General features: G+C 43.0%; 1 protein-coding gene across 2 annotated transcripts in view; it reads right to left on the reverse strand.

The window, feature by feature from the left end:
* Positions 1-19,352, reverse strand: part of tafa5a (TAFA chemokine like family member 5a) — a 103,587-nt gene that overhangs the window by 33,776 nt on the left and 50,459 nt on the right. For both annotated transcript variants that reach the window (XM_068755269.1, XM_068755270.1), the window contains exon 2: positions 593-742. In XM_068755269.1, coding sequence (XP_068611370.1) covers positions 593-742 — 150 coding nt within the window. The remainder of the gene's footprint in view (positions 1-592; positions 743-19,352) is intronic.

Here is a 19,352-nt window from a genome sequence, read left to right on the forward strand (position 1 = left end):
TTTACAAGATCAGATTTGTCTGGGCCTCAGATGAAGTGTATAAAACTCAGGGTGAAGTAGGTTCACCTAAGAAATTGAATCTGCAGATAGGTCAAATATCCACTGTCATATTCCTCTGTGCTTCATAAAATAAGCCGCCATCCATGCACAGAGCTTTTTTTCCTCGTATAATCAGCAGTCACAGAGTGCGCTGAGGAAAGGCAGCCTCTGCAACCTGAAGCACCCAGTCGAATTGCAGGACGAAACAAGGCATCCAGAAGTGCAGCTCAGTTAATAGTGCTGTTTATTCTGCCCACACTTGAGCACCTAAACCTGTCTTGGTTAGAGGGAGACTCGGTGGCTGCCGGGTCACAATTGCAACGTCATAATACAATGTAAGAGAAACAAGAGGCACTCCGTTGTTAATTACAAAAATTCCATTACTGATAATTCAGCACTCTGAGGCGGCAAAATGTTACAATCAATTGTTGTAATTTGTTTCAGAATCAACAAAATCAATAAAAAAAAGTCTGACATGCCTCAGAAAAAACTCCTTATCCTTTAAAAATCTTCACTTCGCGTCCCCTTAAAGAAAAGTTAAGGCTGAACTTACCGTCCACACAAGCGGGTCTGGCTCTTGTAGTTCCAGCGATCTGGCCCTTCTTACAGGCGCAACGGGCCGTCTGCCTGGCGATGGTCCGACGTGGTTGGCTGCTGTCCCTGTCCAACGTCACGATCTCACAAGTCCCCGCTGCCAGTTGGCCTGGAAATGCACCACAGAATGTGAGGTCAGAGAGTTGAAATCCTAAACAAGGCAAAATAAACTAGTCTGTCTCATCTGTTGAGGTTGTAGTCCGCCACATGGTCAGTGGCGTAGCGCTGATATAGCTGATATTTGTTTGGAGCTCAAATGGCAGGATATGGTTCAGTTGTACAAAGAAAACAAGCTGATCAATCAGAGATTGCAGATCCCCACCTCCAAGTGCCTCGCAATCTCGCAATGTTAAAGAATCCTTTAAAATATTCTAGAATCTGGATCCAGATCAACGCCATTCTCGGGGAGGACCGAGCCACGGACAGAACCTTGCTTGTGTAAAAATTGGTAGTAACCCAATCACGTCGATTGGGTTACTAGTTTTTGAGTTATGCGCGTGGACAGACAGACAAACAAACAAACAGACAAACAGACAAACATACCCAATTGCAATACCCTCGCCTCCCCTTCGGGAGGGTAATAATCAAGCAAAAAATTTAAAATGAAATAAAGAATTAAAGGTTCGAAAATTAAAAGCCAACAAAGTAGAAAACAAGTAACAATTGTATTGCACAGGTGCCTAAGTTGCACCTTTAAAAATTATTTCATCTCCTTCTATAGATTTCTATTTCTTCTACACAATGAGGCGGTGCAGGAAAATACACAATTCGGCCTGTGTGACCCTGGACCAGGGCCAGAAAATATGAAGGTTGCTGACAGGGGAGACATTGTTCTCCATTTAAGCTTTGGAAGGAGAATCCCCTTTGCTGAAGCTATAATTGACATAAAAGACGTGAAAAGAAAGAAATTTTCCAAATTAGAAATAACTCTAAAATCATCACATGGGTGTGATAAGATGGTAAGACCGCCTGGCCTTCACTTTTTTTACTGCTTGAAAACAAGGGGCTCGCAAGCTATAGCATTGCCACTGGAAATCAGACATGTGCTTGAAAGGCATCTGAGACAGACAAGCCCAGCTAAAGAAGCTGATGCACCAGGGCACAGATGAAAACAGGGCATTAGTGAATTTACCGCTGGGATCTAACACGCCAGTTTGCATGCAGAAACATGGCTTTTAGCGGCAACAGAGAGGGTGACCCAGACAACAGTCACTTCCCGGGTACGCTAATGCAGCGGGGTAAAAAAATGACAACACAATAAACAGCCATCGTCACAAAAAGAGGAAGCACCAACAATAGAGGAGGAAAGAAATGGAGGCTCATTATCTCTCAGCTGACAGTCTGAATGAATGTATTAGAAGCTATTCTAAAGGAGAGGAGCAAGGCAGTTTATCATTCCATATGTGATGCGAGGCCTACCAGAGCATTTCCTGAAGGCCAAATTAAAATCACATTTATTCACATACAAGAAGCTGAAATGTTGTCGAGTTCACTGAAAGGTCATGACACTCACTGTGTAGATCAGGGGTGTCAAACCCGTCCGGTGGAGGGCCGGGACACTCCAGGTTTTCCTTCCAGCCGGCCAATAAAGCAGGTGATTGTAATTATCAACACCTCTGATTTGGGAGAAAGAACTCATTAGTGAGATCAGCTGCTGGAGAGATGGTGGGAAAGAAAACCTGGAGTGTCTCGGCCCTCCACTGGACAGGTTTGACACATGTGGTGTAGATCGATGCGATCTAATATGACATGGGAAAGGCTCGCCACTGCCTAGACTTCATCAAATTCAATCGCAACATTCTCCCCGTGTGATTTCTATATCGTAGAACTGGTTGAGGTTGACGCAGACTAGTCATACCGTGACATCGGTGTATAATTTAGTCTCTGGCTGCAGTCTGACCGGTGAGAGTGCATAAGCTATGTGCCATTAAAGCCCACAACCTATCAGCACACCCATCTGAAGGTAATGTAGCCATTAGCCTCGTACGGAACACATGAATACTGATGAACTTTGTAATTGCTGCCAAGCACGTCCTTTTTCCAAACTAGCATCTCCTGCATGTATTCAATCAGGCGACCTGCGGTCTTGTAGCCGGGCCCTTGCTGCTTGCAAATTAACCTTTGACTGTGTGTGGAGGCCCTCAGGTCCCATCCTGGAGAGACTTATCAGGATCTAATTGTGATTGGCAAGAGGATGGAAGTTGTGATTAAATCTGGACTCGAGTCCCACACACTTGGGTGGCCGGCTTAATGAACTGAGCTGCGAGGGGTCACACTCCGGGTAATGGGATCCATCAGGATTTATCCACATACTGGTACGAGAGGTCGCCATGGCCACAGGTAGAGAAAATGTCTCTGAACATAGCATGGATTTTAACACCGTGTTTAAATATGTACGAAAACATCATTCGATTGTCTCTTTTGGGAAACTTCTCAGCTCCTACCTTATCAGGTACCTCCTAACACAGGAGGTAGGTTGATGGGGCAACAACACTTACGCCACTCATCTCCATGACAACTAATATTTTTGGATTTCCTAGAAAGGCACGCTCATTCTGTAAGTCTGATTTAAAAATTTCAAAAGAACAAATAGGCATTGAATGTTTGTTATTAGGCTATGACTTTAATTTATCTATTTAGTTATCTCTTGCTAATGTATATCGATTGACTTTGCTGCTGAGATTATAACTATGTTTTATATTCAAACAAACATATAACATTCAAATATTCATTTTCAGCAGTAATTAAACTTCTTCTCCTGCTGCAGTGCCAGTATCTCATACACAAAGTGTGCATCTATAAATACAACCCTACTAACGTGATGGGAGAAGTGATAACAAATGCACAAAGATGTCCCAACACTAGACGCCTTTGCTCCAAAAATGTACAACAACAAAATCCAATCTGTCATGCCTTTTGAAGTGGGGAGATCAAAACCAACTCCCCACCTGCACCACCCCTTTCGACTGCTCTCCTCCTCTTCCTCTATCTTCATTTGCTTGCTCTTTTCTGCTTCATGCCTTCTCACTTGGCCTAACTCCCTTCCACTTTTGCAACTCTTCTATCTTCTCCGCTTAATGCTGGATAATGACTTGTCATGTTCGCTCCTGTGCGCGTATGCATGTGCGTTTGGTTCCTGCACCCTATCCCCACCCACCATCTCCTCGCTGCCTTCTTCCTGCTTCCCCTCTTTGTCAGTTTCATCTCCTTTTGGAATGACTCCATTGCAAGAACTTAAAAAGACTGTTTGGATGTCTTTTGTAATCGTGCAGATCACTGTGACACTGAGGTGCCATGTGTGAAGTCAACTAGCTGAAAGACTGCGGCTGATTTGAGATCGCAATCCTTTGTTCTTCCTCCTCGCGTTGATGAAACTCATTAATTGCCTACATTTCATCAAACAGGGGCATGGCTTTCATTGTCACCAGCGTAGTTGGTGGGAAACTGAATTAATTTAATTCCCATGTTGTTGTCTTTCATTGTCGTGTGTATTGCCTTCTATGCAGCTGCGCTGTCTTCTTTATGGAAAGGATAAAGGATCTTCATTTTTGAAACCAGCCTAAAAATGAAATGATTGTACTCTGGCTGCCTCGTGAAATATTCAGTTTGCAACATCTTTTCTAGAACTCTGTATTGTCTTCACCCATAGGATTGCAACAGGTTTTTCCACACTTAAAATTTATCAAATCAGTGTTCTGGGCACATGGCACACATGAAGATGAGGACCACACGGCATCTTCGTATCCTACCTCTGTTACAAAATATTAAACAGCCAAATCCAACTGTCCTTCCTCTTTGCATAGCAGCAGAGGACTGGACAGAATAATCACAGCTGAGTCTTTTAGCTATGACAATGTGGATGCGATACAGCTCAGAGTTACGTATCAACAGACATCGTGGTAGTCGATATCGTGGACTTTTCTATGTGATCCATATGTTGTGGACGAGGTAGCATACAGGCTGCTAGAATTTTGACAAGAAATGCTAATGCATACATGTGTGCTCCTTGGTTGTGGGGGTCCATCTTTTGACAAGTAGGTCATCTGAGGCTGGTCTCTAATTGGTTGCTTCAGCTTTGCCACGGGACATCTCTCTCTGTGTCTCGGGACGTTTGCCAATTCCCTGTCACTTTTAATGACACCGAACTGGCATTGTGTTCATGCCTTTTGATGTAATGCGACTGGACAATTCTTGACGCTGTCTTCCATGTTCACACCCTTCATTGATAGAACTAAAGAGCTGTCATTCCTTCTCAGATAGATGGCCAGTACTTTTTGAAGATGGCAACTTTGATTTGAGAGGGGAGAAAAGAAAAATGGAGAAGCTTTTCTCGCACAAATGAATGAACAAAAAGTAGGGTTTGGACCAATGGCTGACAATCATACCTGTTGGACAGGTAAGATATTTGAGATTCTCAATCTAGTGTTAATAAAGTTTATCTGTTTGAACAGTCCATGAGGAAAATGCAGCAGGTGGGGCGGGGCTAGAAGTGGAAGACATAAGGATGGCATTTTGGAGATAAGGTCAGAGAGGCCAGACTTCGGTGGTTTGGTCATGTCCAGGGGAGAGACAGGGACTATATCGGTAGAAGGATGCTGAGGATGGAACTGCCAGGGAACAGGGGTAGAGGACGACCCAGGAGAAGATACACGGACGGAGTGAGGGAGGACATGAGAGTGGCTGGTGTTGGGGAGAATGATGCAGAGGACAGGGTGAAGTGGAGAAAGTTGATTTGCTGTAGCGACCTCTCACGGGACAAGAAGAAGTGTACTCAAATACATTAAGGTTGAAATGCAAATCTTTTAGTTTTGCAAAATATTTTTTAACAAGCCGGTTTCAGTTGCATCCACTCTTGGGTTTTTGCAGCATTTACAAATATAAGTGAAGCTGAGGACAAATTTGTCTCAGCTTTTCAATAAAGGAGTCTACTTGTTTCATGCATTTGTAACGCAAATTGCTCAAAGCAACCCCCCGGCTCAGCCTCCAGAGCGCCGTACCAAAGATGCCGCATACTTTGCCGCTCTTAAATATAGCAAAACTAAATAAACAAAGCAAAAAGTGAACTGAACCTGACCTCCCAAACACATGGACGTTGACCTGGAGAGATTCACAATAAAGATTATAAATTATTCTATGTTTCACTGCTCTTCTAAGGCTGGGCAACATAGCTCTACATTTGGTACAAACACCTTGACTTAAAATTGCACAGTGCTTTTCACCAGTTTTTCATACAGCATATCTAAGTAACGCAAGATATAGTCTAATCTCCCCACAGCCAGCCCATGAAGACATTGGACTGCAGGGAGGTAATCCCGCTTGTTGGAATAGTTTCCTGAATATTGGGAAACATTTTAAACTGGCAGGTCTCCGCAGAAACACACCAAAAGCTCGTACCAGTAGCAATCCGATTTATCATCACCCTTATCAGCTTCTGTTGTCAGGCAGTTGTCGGCATGGCTAGCCAAATGGCTGATTAAAATGTATGTGTGGCCACCCTAGAGTGAAATGAAAGCTACGCCTGTGGCAGAAGATGGATTCATGTGGCAGAGCGTACGGCCTAATACAACGCAATGTTATTGACATGCTCCCATGCTTTATTTTTGTCCAGCACATCCACTGCTGCTGAAGAGATCCTAAAAGAAGAACAAAAATCTGCTCCTTAGAGTCTCCATTTGCTGCAAAGCATAAAGGGAATCCCACTACTTATCATAATACCAGATGATTTGTAAATTAGTGTTTCTCTATGTGGCACCCACGCTACCCAGATCAACTCCATGCAGCTCTGGCATCTTTCATAGATGTCCTTTTCCATTAGATTGTAGTGCTTTGGTGTCGTGCTGTAACATCTTCAATGCAACACACCAACCTCATGAACATCTCAACAGATACCAAAGATAAGAACATCAGCACCTCCTCAACGTAGCTGCTGCATTTATTAAAAAATGATGGCTGCTAGAGTGCCGTGGCTGTTTGAAAATGCCGTCAAGAAGTGACAACTCCAGTAACACTTGTCATTGTGTTGTTGGTTTTTTCGCTACATGTATCTTGGTAGTAAGTCATGCTGTGCCAGAAACCCATATTCTGTTTAAAAATGGTAGGAACATGCTTTGTCTGCGTATCACACAAGGATTAATACTGGGGTTGCGAAATTCCTGGAATTTCCAAAGATGGAAATTTTCCATTGGAATAAACGGGAATGCATGGGAATGAACGGGAATATTCAAAATTGAAGGTTTGCTCCTCATAGGAAACTTAAATATAGTCGGGGAAAGTATATTTTAGCATAATCTTCACTAAAACAAACAGATGCCATTCAGGAACACTTGAATATCCATGCTATTCCTCCATCACATGCACACATCACACTGCTTACTGCATAGCTTTTGAGACCACACCCCCTACATGCACTGTGCATTCCTCCATCACATGCACATAGCTCATATTCCTCCATCATGCTGAAATCACATACAATACAAAGTATTTCCTAGCATCCCTGTGGTAGCGGGGCTCAGACTCATGTTGTCAGTATTCATAAACCCCTGACAAGGGTCGAAATTGGAATTATAAGCACTATTTCTGTGTTTGATTTTCCAGATCCACCGTAATATATTTGAGATGTCATTGCAGTTAATCTGTCCCGATATCTTCTACACGTTCATTTCAGACTTATTTTCCTCCTGGAAGAAGGTAGGCCTCAGTCCAAAACAGGCTCGCTTCCTCTAAGACACGCTTTAATTATCAGATCTCAATTTCAGAAAAATCTCAGACATGCACTGCAGACAATTCGATAACAAGGCAAGGATTTAAGATGCATGTCAGAAGCTCATGGCAGGAGGGGGGGGGGGGGGGGGCTGTTTCTTGTTTGATATTGTTTGAGCCCAACATGTGACTCAGATCTGCTGTGTTTTTGCTTAGAGGACTAAAAACACACAGCGAGAGGTGACTGCTGAATACGACAAATTGATTTGGTTTGCAAAGCAAACAATGTCTTTGCAGTGTTTCTGAGGAGGAGAATGACTTATGTGCATTTGTGCTCTTCGGCTGTGAGGCTATATATCAAATCATGGATGTGGATGTGCTCTTTTCTAAACATCAAAATGACACATGTAATGGTGAAGGCTTTGCTAACAAATATTTAAATCTCCATGCATGCTCCACTTCACACAGAAAAGGCAGCTTGAAGTATTTGGAAACTAGAATCACAACTGCTCTGCTGGAGAGGAGCATCCATGTGTGTGTGTGTGTGTGTGCGTACACAGCCAGGCTAAAATGCTATGTCACTAAAGCATGCTACATCTGTTCAGAATGAGAGAGAAGTCTCAAATCGCATTTTTGGGTCCAAATGCTACATTAATAGACCCTTGATGTCATCCTCTAACCCCGAGGCCTGACGGGCCGGCTGAATCCTTTTATCAAGACTAATCAGGGGCTGGCATGTGAAGCAAAGGAAATGAGATCGGGCAAAATTACAGCTTCAGGTAAAAGAGCAGTCGGATGATGCAGCGTCCTGGTGAAATCTCCGAAACGACCCGCACTTGAGCTGAAGGAGACTGAACTCCAGAAACAAAGAATCAAGCCACAAATCATTCAGTTTTTGGCCCTCGACAATCAATGAAAACAGTTTGAAGAGTGTAAGAGATGTCCTTGATATTTTCCCAAGCATCAAAAATGATGTTTGAGTTCAGTGCAGCGAATATGAATATAATTGATTTAAATACATTCAGGTCACGTTATCCGGTAGCAGCTGAACTATTATCTGCACAGAGTGGAAGAAGGGCCGCATTTATACAGTATCCGCCTTTGATGGTGGAGTTTGGCGAAATGGTTGCTGGAGCTGGCGCGATGACAGGAAACATCTGGAAACACGCAGCCTGGGGTTCTGACAGGAATAAATTATGAAATGAAACATAGGCCCTTGTTAGGAACATTTTGATTGAGATATTCTGAGATAATCTGCACAACAGGATGTTTACACAACCGTGCTGAGGAACACAGATGTTTTAATGATGCAATATATGTACAGCGTGACGCATATTTCACGCCATAGTAACAACTGGTTGGTGTGAAGAAACCGGAAATAGAAAGTCTATCATCTCTGTACTGCCTCGAACTTAAATAAGTAATATAAATAGAAAGCTTATTGATCCAACAAGAACTTTGGGATGTGGTGGTGGCGATGATAGCCCTGGTGATGTGGTCTTTGGAATGAGGCTACTCTCTGTTGAGTTTGAAGGGGCACTGTGCCTGGGAAACGGTGAGCATGTGACCACATTTGCATTGCAGTTACTGCCAATCATCATTTTTTTGGTGAGTTTCATTTGGAATTCAAGTGTGAAAATGAGCAGCAACTGCACTTCGCCCGTCTGTCCTCAGGCAGCATTGCAAGTTTGTCTACAAAGAACAGAACGGCAGTAATGCCATACCCTTATTTCAATCTTTGACTAGTTCTGATACCGAAATTTAAACAGCTAAAAGAATTCAGGTTCAACGGAAGATGAAAAGGCAACAGATGACTGTTTTCAGGGTCCAGTAGATTACTGCTAGAAAGACGAGAACATGCATCAAAAGTGCCTTGACATAAAGTCGACGTTGACAGAGTGACCAAGAACTCATCATCATGGAGCAAGCCTTGAAATTATTAATGCCCTGCCTCTGGTGCCACGAGCCAGAGACAATTCTCATTGGGAGCACTCTCTCATCACGACGAGAACGAGAGAACTGAGGTCTGGGCAATCTATTTTGGGTGAAGCAAGCTTGTCTGAGTGCTTCGCTTGGCTTTGCGGAGCCACTCTGGAAAGTGATTTGATTTCCTTTTTCTGCCCTTTTCTAAAATGCTTGAGCAAGCAACAGCCACACAGAAACGCCGACACATACACAATAAAGAATTGACACGCACTACGTAGAAGAATATAAACAAAAGTGCAGGCCGTAAAAGGCTAAATCTACCAACGGGGGGGGGGGGGGGGGGGGGGGGGGTAAAGAAATGTCAAGATGCATTGTGGGAAAAGCCTGACTGGATATTTAATATGAGTAATAATCAGCCAATCAGCGACAATCTTTGTCATGAACTCCTCATCCAGTTGTAATCCCTGTGTGCCAGCATTGCAAAGGTGATATATATTATTATTATGTTAGCGTTTATTACTTAAAATCACATTTTTGGATCTCTTTTGCATCTTGATCAAACAAATGAGAAAAACAACCTGAGAATGTTGCTTTGGACAAATTTGACTGATTTTTGCCATTTTAGATTTTTTGGAACAAATGATAAGAGATGAAACAACAGCAGCCCCAGCAGTGCATTCCGGGTGCAGCAGTTTTAAGACACATTATTCAAATCTAATGTTTGGTTTTTTTCCCCCTCTTGCATTGAATTATGATTTAAGTAAATTAATCTCTGTTCCTGCGTAGCTTTAGAGGATTTATATGAGGAAGCTCGGGGGCCCTTTTTCTTACTGTGACCTTGTGTAAAAGCACGCACAGAATGGTGTTCTCCCTCGAGACACCCTTTTCCCCCAGCATACTCTTTTAGAATAATGAACTCTGCTTAATAACAGGGTGTTGGCGTAAAAATGAATGATCATCAATTAAAACGATGGGAGAAAAAGAAAAACTGATAACCCTGCTAAGCCTCGGTAACGTAGGAACGCTTATATATGTGCATGCACACAAGGATATTATTGCCACCTCGCTCCTGCAATTAAGTGCATTGTTTTGCAGTGATGATCGGGTGAAATCCCAGAAATGTTGCTATATGACTTCATAGACTAAAGACCCCTGGGTGGATTCCCGGGTGGAGTCCAATCATTTTTCGCTTCCTGCTCCCTTTGGGAGCAGAAGCCTGCGACATCAGACGGTGTTATGCTCCAGATCTGAGCCAAATAAGCTTGAATGTGTGAAAACCTGTAATAAAAAGCATTGTGTGTATTTTTATAATTGAGGTTGTGTGTGAGCTCGTTGTGGGTACTTGATTCCGGGCGTACGCTAAACTTGTGCACAGACTAAGAACATCCTACGCATATTTTGTTTTAGTGAACGTGGCCTAAGGTGCTTTAAATGTGATAAATTATGACTACTATAATAAAAAAAAAAATCAACACGAGACAAGAATAGATAATATTATCAGTACGATGATCTGATATTTTCCGATGTGTGTGTGGTACAGCGTGTGCAGTCGGTGCTCTGGTGTGTGGGGGTGGTGAGGTGGATGGCTCCTTTGACTGAATCTTGATCAGCATGCAGGCAGAGGTGTGGGTCAGAGCCGTGATTGAATACAGAGGCTGCAAAGCCAGCGCTGCCTTTAATCTCCCCTCCCCATTTAACTGAGGCTCAGTATAAAGACACACACGCACGCACACACACACCCTACTCTGTCTGCCAGCTTCTCCCAGTCCTATCCGTCCTCTGATCTGTCCATCTTCCTCTTGATGTGTGTCTCCCAGTCTCAATTTGACTGTTTTTTTTTTTATTCGTCTTTTTAATTCGTCTGCAGTTTGCAAAAGCACAAGATTAGCCTTTATCGTCATTATATGTTTACCACTTTTTACACTGCAAACACACAATGAGATGCTTTGAACCGGTGGACTTCTCCGCGCCCCAGCCCAAGGCCCAACCCACTGAGCCACTGCCGCCCTTCATAACCATGAAAGTAAATATCAGGTTTACCATTTACACCTAATCTGATGGAAACAGAAGCACCAAACGGCCGCCCAAGCCTTCCTTGCTTTCCTCCAAAGACTTTATGCAGCTTAAACACACGTCAGTGCTGATTTCAGAGCGTGATCTATTTTATTTTATTAGCCAAAGGCGCACAGTGCAGACTGCACATAATAAGATCCGTTGAGTGGCTTGGTTTGGGCTGTAATTAAAGTTATCTTCAGCAATAAAGCACTCTTTTATGGGATTTGCTGATCGTCTTATTGTTGGATCCACACTCTTGAATTTTCATCATTTTCTCTTTCCCTTCGTCCCGACATATGAGTGTCTGCGACATTGCTCCGCCGGCAGACGGGTTGATATGAGGAAAACAAGAAAAGTGTGTTACAATCATCATGAGGATCCTAAAAAGGAATTACAATCGACAAGCTGCTGTGAAATCACTGGTTTGCGTCTGGTCCAGTCCTCGTGTCTCAGAGGTTTGGAGAAGATTAGAGCCATTTTGTGTTGTTTTTCGGAGCTTCTCTTTCATCCGTTTAATTTCCGTGATCCTTTCTTTTGCTGCTTTCTTTGTAAAGGTTGTGACTGTTGAATCTGACTTGTTGCGGGTTAATTGCAGGGAAAACTATGTCAAGGTATGTTTATACTGGGTTTTTTTAAGACATGACGCTGATGAAGTGGATTTCGAAAAAAGGAAGAAAATTGGTTTTCATTCAAGTTTCATGAAAAGACATGAACATGGTGGACAAGACAGGCAGGGTGTACGTCTAACGGCGTGCTTGCTTGTTGCTAAAACAGCAACAGATTCCCTCTAGTTGCCCACTCGGTTAAAATACAGGTTGCTGAAGATGTTGACCCGAGGAAGCAGTGTTTAATTATTTAAAGCCTGAGAGTCAATATACGAAGAGGGAACCCCACATTTCCTGCCAACAAATACCTAAAAAAAAAACTCCTGCAGCCAAAATAGATGGGAGTGCTACTTTAATTTGCTAGTTGATAACAGCTGTCTTTTAAAGAGAGGGACCAGAGGTCTACAGTACATATAAAGTGGATTCCCCCCCCTTTAAAAACATATGTGTGCCTCTGGAAAACTCTAGATAATTGCACAGTTTCAGGCATGCATTCAGTCGACCCTGTGACCGACCTCTACAAAAACAAAAAAGACACCACTTCCTGCTTTGGCTAACCCCTGCCAAAACCCCCCGTCTAAAGCTGTCCCAGTGATGGAGAGAATATACTGCAAGGTGCAGGAGGTTGGGCAGACGTGCCACGCTGAAAGTTAATATGTTTGTGTCTTTAAAGGAAAGAGAAAAAGAGCGCACGTTGGAATACAGGATATGAAAACAGAGGCGAGGGCCAACCACAGCCTTCAATTCTCGCTGATATAGATCTCACATTGTTGGCTGCTTTTCAGGTGGACCGTCCAACGGTGGAGCCGAGTGCTGCATAAAAATGTTTCTGTTGTTCGATGCGTTGAATGCACACATGGAATGGAGGCCCGTCCAAGAGTCAAATAGTTTGGATGATTGTGTCTCTAAAGCACAATAAATACAGAGGTGTCGTTACTGGATTAATTACATATACTTATATATCAGAATCAGGATCCTTCAATATTCCCAGAGGGAAATTATATCAGCAACAATGCTCCACTCAACAAAGAAACAAAATAATTAACAATACGTACATATTTTTGCCGTAATAGATGAAGAAAAAAAGAATTTATGAATTGTGTTAATTAAATGATATGGGAACAAATGGTCTTCTGTGTCATTCAGTTTTTAGTGGGTGGTGGTCTCAGTCTCAGTCTAAGTGTCAGTGTGCTCCTTTGTTGTACCAGGAGCAGAGGAGTGAGTGTGTGTGTGTGTGTGGGAGGGGGGGGGGGGTTCAGGATGCTTCTCAGTTTCTGAAGCATCCTTCTCTCCATCACTTTCTCTAAGGAGTCCAGTTGTTCGGGGTTGACTGGCCGAAAAGGACCATGAGCGGAAACCCATGGCCACTAGAGGAGGGCTGACTTTCACAAATGTTCAAATAACTGAGCATTTGGGTTGCGTTTTTGATGAATGCTGGTAAGGAAAAATAAATAAAGGTGTTTCCAATCAACTACAGCAAAGATTTTTCGGACTTAGGTAGTCAAAGCACCCATCTTTTGTCAACCCCCATCATCCATCGAGAACCACTTGTGTAACACCGGAATGGAAAGCCTAACAGGTCAGGAAACATTGACTAAAGAAGGACAGGGCTTCAAATTCAAATTGAATTATCAAACGCCTTCAGATATTTCATGGTGGAAATAGTTGAGTGCAGAATAAGAAAAGCCTGCGTGCCACGCCTGATCAGCAGCTCACAGAATTACCATAAGGCAAAGTCACGGTGCCAATAACAGCCCGGCAGACAGCGAGAGCATGCGACTGTCATTTCATTCAGACTTCAAAGTTTGCAATTTATGCTTCTTTGTGTGGGACTTCATTGTGTCTGAGAGGAAGAGCGGCAGAGACGAGAGGCCGGACAGAGAGAAAGAGTAGCAGAAGGAAATGAGAGCGATCACATGAGAAGGACAAAGCTAGGGAGAGAGAGAGAGAAACAGGCAAAAAAAAAAAAAAGTGTACAATCTGAGCTGTGGCCCAAGTAACTCGGATTCATCACCGTGTTTCTCTCCTCCCTTCCGTCTGCCAATCCCTTCCAAATGAGCTGAAAGTGAATCGTGATGAATTCTCCTCTAAACAACAGGTCTTTCTTCTCATCATTGCAATGATGCTGCTGACAGCCGTGTGACTGACAATGAGACATCCACGCAGAGCGCGAAGCACGCCGGCTCGTCTTGTCAGGCCATTGTTAAAGATGGCTTTCATTAAGGCACACAGACACAGTGGCGGGTGCAATGCTCCCGCAGGTCCTGCATGCAAGCGGCCGCAAGACATTTTGGGCATTTTGGAAAACAATAGCTGCGACTCAGGAATGCCATCTGATTGCAATCCAAGCGGAAGACATGTTTCCCTAAACTTGTGTCCTCCATTTCAAATGTCCACAGATGAAAATGCACAGTGTCTTTCTCTTAGGACATCTGTGCGAGGATTTTCCTGAGAGTCTTTCTGCATTGTGTCACCGAATACTTTTGAATTGTTACTTGGACTTTGATGTTTTGCTCGTGAAAAATAAAGATAAATCCACAATAAAATGGCTTCAAAAAATGCATGAAAATCAATTGAATGTAAGTATTTGACAGTCAAAATGTCCTTTAATATGTGTCCCGTGCTGAACTGTTTAAATAAAACTTCCTGCACGCTCCTGAGGCTGTCAGAAATAGTGAAAAGCTGTCAGCTGCTGTCAGTTATAGCCTCATGACAGTCCTGTGAAAGGTGCAGTGTTTCCACTGGCGCAATAACAAAATAAGACCATGTGGGTTTCGCGATAAGTCTGACAGACAAGTGAACTTTTACCGAGAGGGCAAAGTTCATCCGTGCATCAGCTTATACTGCACGCTTTCTGATCTCTAATAAATTGCTCTCTAAGGATTTCTCCAGAATGAGCTGCAGATAAAAGAGGATGACAAGTGTCTCCTTGTGGTACCACGCATGCACAAATGACATGGACCTATAGGTGTTGCATTGCACAGACAAAATGAGTGTGACAGTCTTACTCTCAGCGTAAATCAGGTTCAGAGGAGGAACAAACACATTCACGGCACAGAAATGACAGAATTGTCGATCAATTTGTATTATTTCCCACTTCTGCTTTGTTTCGTTTCATCCATAGTGGTACAGTTCTCTCTTTTAATATGTTTCAATTCGTTTTTGTGCCTATGTCCCTGCACACAAGTGTGGGTTCACGTCCCTCGTGTTCAACCGGTTGCCAGGTTTGCTCCGATTTCATCACTACCCCCCCCCCCCCCCCCCACACACACACATACTGGCTTGTAAATCTGTGAGCAGATAGCAGTGCTCCGGCGTCATGCATATTCATATGGCTATATCCTAAATATTCATGAGCACATGTCTGGCCAAGCAGTTTCTGTCACGAGAATAGTGAAATATAAGCTGCAGTTTGCCTTTTTATGTGCTTGTTTTCACTGCTGTTTGTGGAAATAGGTGCAGGAGCTTTGGTTGCGATGATGTATGTCCAGGTCTCAAGGAGACTTATGGGTGCAAGAAGCTTCCTGCCTACAATGCAGGGAACTTGAACTCGTTGCCACTTTTTGGTTTTTTTTCCAAAGTTGTCGAGGGGGGGGGTGGTAGCTGAAAAATGAGCGAGGTAACAACTTTTGATGGTTTATTTTGCAGGGATGAAGCACATTTATCACGGTTACAGTGGATGACTTATTACCGTTCAAATTATAGATGCATTGCCGCCAAGCTTTTACAACCAAAACAGAACAGTAAACCGATTGTGGTTTATCGGCAGAAATCGTGTGCTATAGATACATCTCAGAGTTTCCTCACTGAAAGTCAAACCAACTTTGCTCATTAGAGAGCCGGCCTGTGATTTATGCCCTCGGCGAACAAACACAGCGCAAGCATTTCCATGCTCTCTGATTCTCGTGTAGACAGACGTGCCCATTAGAGTCATAAAAAGAAAAGGTTAAAGGTGTTAAAAAAAAAAGGTTCTCATTCCATTTATTCATTTCAGTTATTCTGTGGACGGCAGATTGATCGCACACTTGAAGAATGGGCGATAAAGAATGCCAGGTTGTCAGAATCCTGTCATTTGTTACACGTGTTTCCTGATGATGATGATGATGAATATATTTATTAGATAGAATGTTAGAGCAGTACAAGTACAGTCAAACAGTAGAATTTATTACAGTACAAACACCCTGTCTAAGAGGAGCATTTCAAAATATCCCTTGCGGTCTTGTTTCAGTTGAAAGTCCTTCGTACGTAATTGATCGATATGTAACAATACCAATACAAATAATTTACTCCATTGATGCAAAATAAAAATAAATTAAAAAGGCACATAATATGTACAACGGAGGTGGAGACTTTTAAACTTGTCTAAAGTTCCTCTCCTCTTTTTAACGGTCATCGTCATGGAGGTGCAAAGTTTACAAGCGGCCCCGGCGACTTGCCAGTAGCGAGGACTGAGAGCGTTTCAGATTTGGCCTTAGAGGTTTCGTAGTCCTGGAGACTGAACCAAAACTGCAATATCAATGCCCTTTTATTTACCACCTAACGATCTGCCTCATCGGATGGTTACATCCGGGGTGATGATAAATGAGCACATTTTAGCAAACCTGATGATTCAAGCTTAGCTGGACAAAATGGCTTGCCTTATAAGATTTGGGTAACTGCTAAGCAACCCAATTATATGGTCTGTATAAAAAAAAAATAAGAAGAAGCCCTTTAGGGAATCTCTCTATTAATGGTCTCTTCCCTGCAGCTGTTTAATACTCTGTGAGCTTTCCATTTCTCGTGCTTTCAGTTCAGAATATAAATGATAATGCATGGCCATCTACGCAGCTATTTACGATTCACTGAACAGAATCGCTTCATTGTAACATGTAACTATGTCACTAAGTAAGCCTTTATGTTTGCAGTAGCAGATCCAAGGAGTTCTGCAATACATGTTCCAACCGCTTTGTCCGTTATCGGGTCACGGGTCAAGCTGGAGCATATCTCAGCAGTCAATGGGCGAGAGGCGTTGTACATCCTGGACAAGCCACCAGTTCATCACAAAGCAACACAAAAACAGACCATCAGCCACACACTCACACCTACAGGCAATTCAGCATCACCGCCTAAGCTGCATGTTTTTGGAGGTGGGAGGAAGCTGGATAACCCGAAGAGAACCCACACATGCACGGGGAGAACATGCAAACTCCGAACCCGCAACCGCTTTGCTGTGAGGCAACAGCGCTTACCACTGCACCACCGGGCCGCCAGCCGCAAAGTTGTTTTGGTAAAGTAAAGTATGACTTCAACTAGTAGAGAGTGTAGATCGGGATCCACGTTGTAGTTTTAGAAATACTAGAACTATTTTATTTTTAAATGCACTTTTTTCACGCTGCAGGGAATACCACTGCCAAGGCGCACCAAACCCCCCCCACCAACGTCGAAGGAAGATCACAGCCAGCCCATGTGCACATCCACACTCTCCCTCAAGCATATATTGCCAGACTCGGCCCATGTCTGCAGCGGACACTGCCGAGAAAGGTATTTAAAAGTCTGTGTTTGTCTCTGGGCACTTTTGTAACTTCTAAATTACCCTGGGACCTTGCTCTTTTTTTTTTTACTTAACTTTACTCTCTCACCATGTTCAGTTTCTACGTTAAGAGTCATGTTATGAGACTCCTGGTCAGAACTAAACATTTCTTTATTTGCTTCATAATAAATCACAATAAATAAGCGTCAGTGTGAAGAAACAATTGAACATTTAATGGATAACGTGAACTCACTGCCCACCCATGTGGTAGCAGAGATATTTTACTGTTCCGCTTCATCACCAGGAGGAGGAGGGGGAGGAAGAACAAAAGGATGAAGAAGCAGCAGTAGTAGCATGGATTGGCAAATAAATAATGCCTGAGGGATACCATCCCATTTTAAAGAAGCTGCAGTTACTGGAAACACTACAGAATGGATTTTTTAACTGAGCAGGTCAGGTCAATTAAGAGAAATACAATTCTTATTCTAGGCACAGTAACTTTTTTTGGTAACATTTAAAGTACTGTGTCAGATCAGTTGTTAACTTGCACCACTGCTGAATATTAGGTTTAAACACTTGGATGTACTCCAGAGGAGCCGAGTACAAAAATATGTGACAGAGTAATTAAACTCCCACCATCCCAGTTTGGCAAAAAAAAGAAAATAAAACAGGCCCGATTCATTTCCCGTGCATGTGAGTCAGTGTGAAATTATTTCTCCTCACTTATGCAACCTTGTTAGAGGCAGCTGATGTGACCCCCCCCCCCCCCTTTTTTTAAATAGATGGCTGATCAAACATGGCAGCTATGCAAAATAACCTGTGCAATTCAAAGTGAATTCAGTGAATAGAGCTTTAGCATTGTGGTCCAGTTTTGTTCAGGAGATATTTTTCTGAACAAAGATAATTCCAAGATGCAGACTGTGATTGTGGCTTAAAAATATTTAATACTGTATTGCGTAACAGTTGTATTGTTTTGCTAAAACACAAGTAAGAACGTCTCTAAGGTATTACCTAAATAGGTTTGGCAGCACGGTGGCGCAGTGGTACGCGCTGTTGCCTCACAGCAAGAAGGCCCCAGGTTTGAATCCGACTTGCAAGCTTTTCTGTCAGGAGTTTGCATGTTCTCCCCTTGTCTGCGTGGGTTCTCGCCGGTTTCTCCGGGTTCCTCCCACCACATTTCAAAACATGACACTTGTGTGAATTGGTAACACAAAAATGGTCCGTGTTTGTGTGTTAATGATTGTGTAGCCCTGCAATGAACTGGCGGCTTATCCAGGGTGTATCCTGCTTCTCCCCCCCCGTAGACCACTGGGATAGGATCCATTAATACCCACAACCTGGTTTCAGAAGAAGCAGACAGGAAACTGAATGAATAATGATAATAATGAATATTTTTTGTTTATTTCATTATTATTATTATTATTTAAAGTTGATACTGTTGATACATCATTATTGGGTTAGAGTTCTATACCACTGTCATGTTGATAAAGACCGTAGAGATTGATAGATTGATTGATTGGTAGATTGAATTCCGCATTTCACAATAAAGCCACTGTGTTTACTTGCTCACTGCAGAGAAATACAGAATGTCCCTCAACAATAGACCACGAGCAAAGTGCAGGCTTAAGTAGCTGGGAGGAAGACAATAGCTTCCAACGCAGTCCAATAACCGGATGAGCAAGAACCGACGGCTCAAAGCAGTTGCTGCTTTTCAAAGCTAACACGGTCTTTGTGCCAGTCACAAATGTAGCGGCTGGCAACTGACTCCTATATAATAATAAAAAAAAGAAAGAAGAAAGCAAATACTCCTGCTGCCACTGAGGAGGAAGCGAGGAAAAGAAGGCATTGTGCATCACAGCAAGCAGCGACACAGTGGGAATAAACGAGTGCACTGCCTCCATCATCGTAGCTCCTCTCAGACGACC

This window comes from Brachionichthys hirsutus, chromosome 22 (assembly GCF_040956055.1).
Source record: "Brachionichthys hirsutus isolate HB-005 chromosome 22, CSIRO-AGI_Bhir_v1, whole genome shotgun sequence".
NCBI classification, from domain to species: domain Eukaryota; kingdom Metazoa; phylum Chordata; class Actinopteri; order Lophiiformes; family Brachionichthyidae; genus Brachionichthys; species Brachionichthys hirsutus.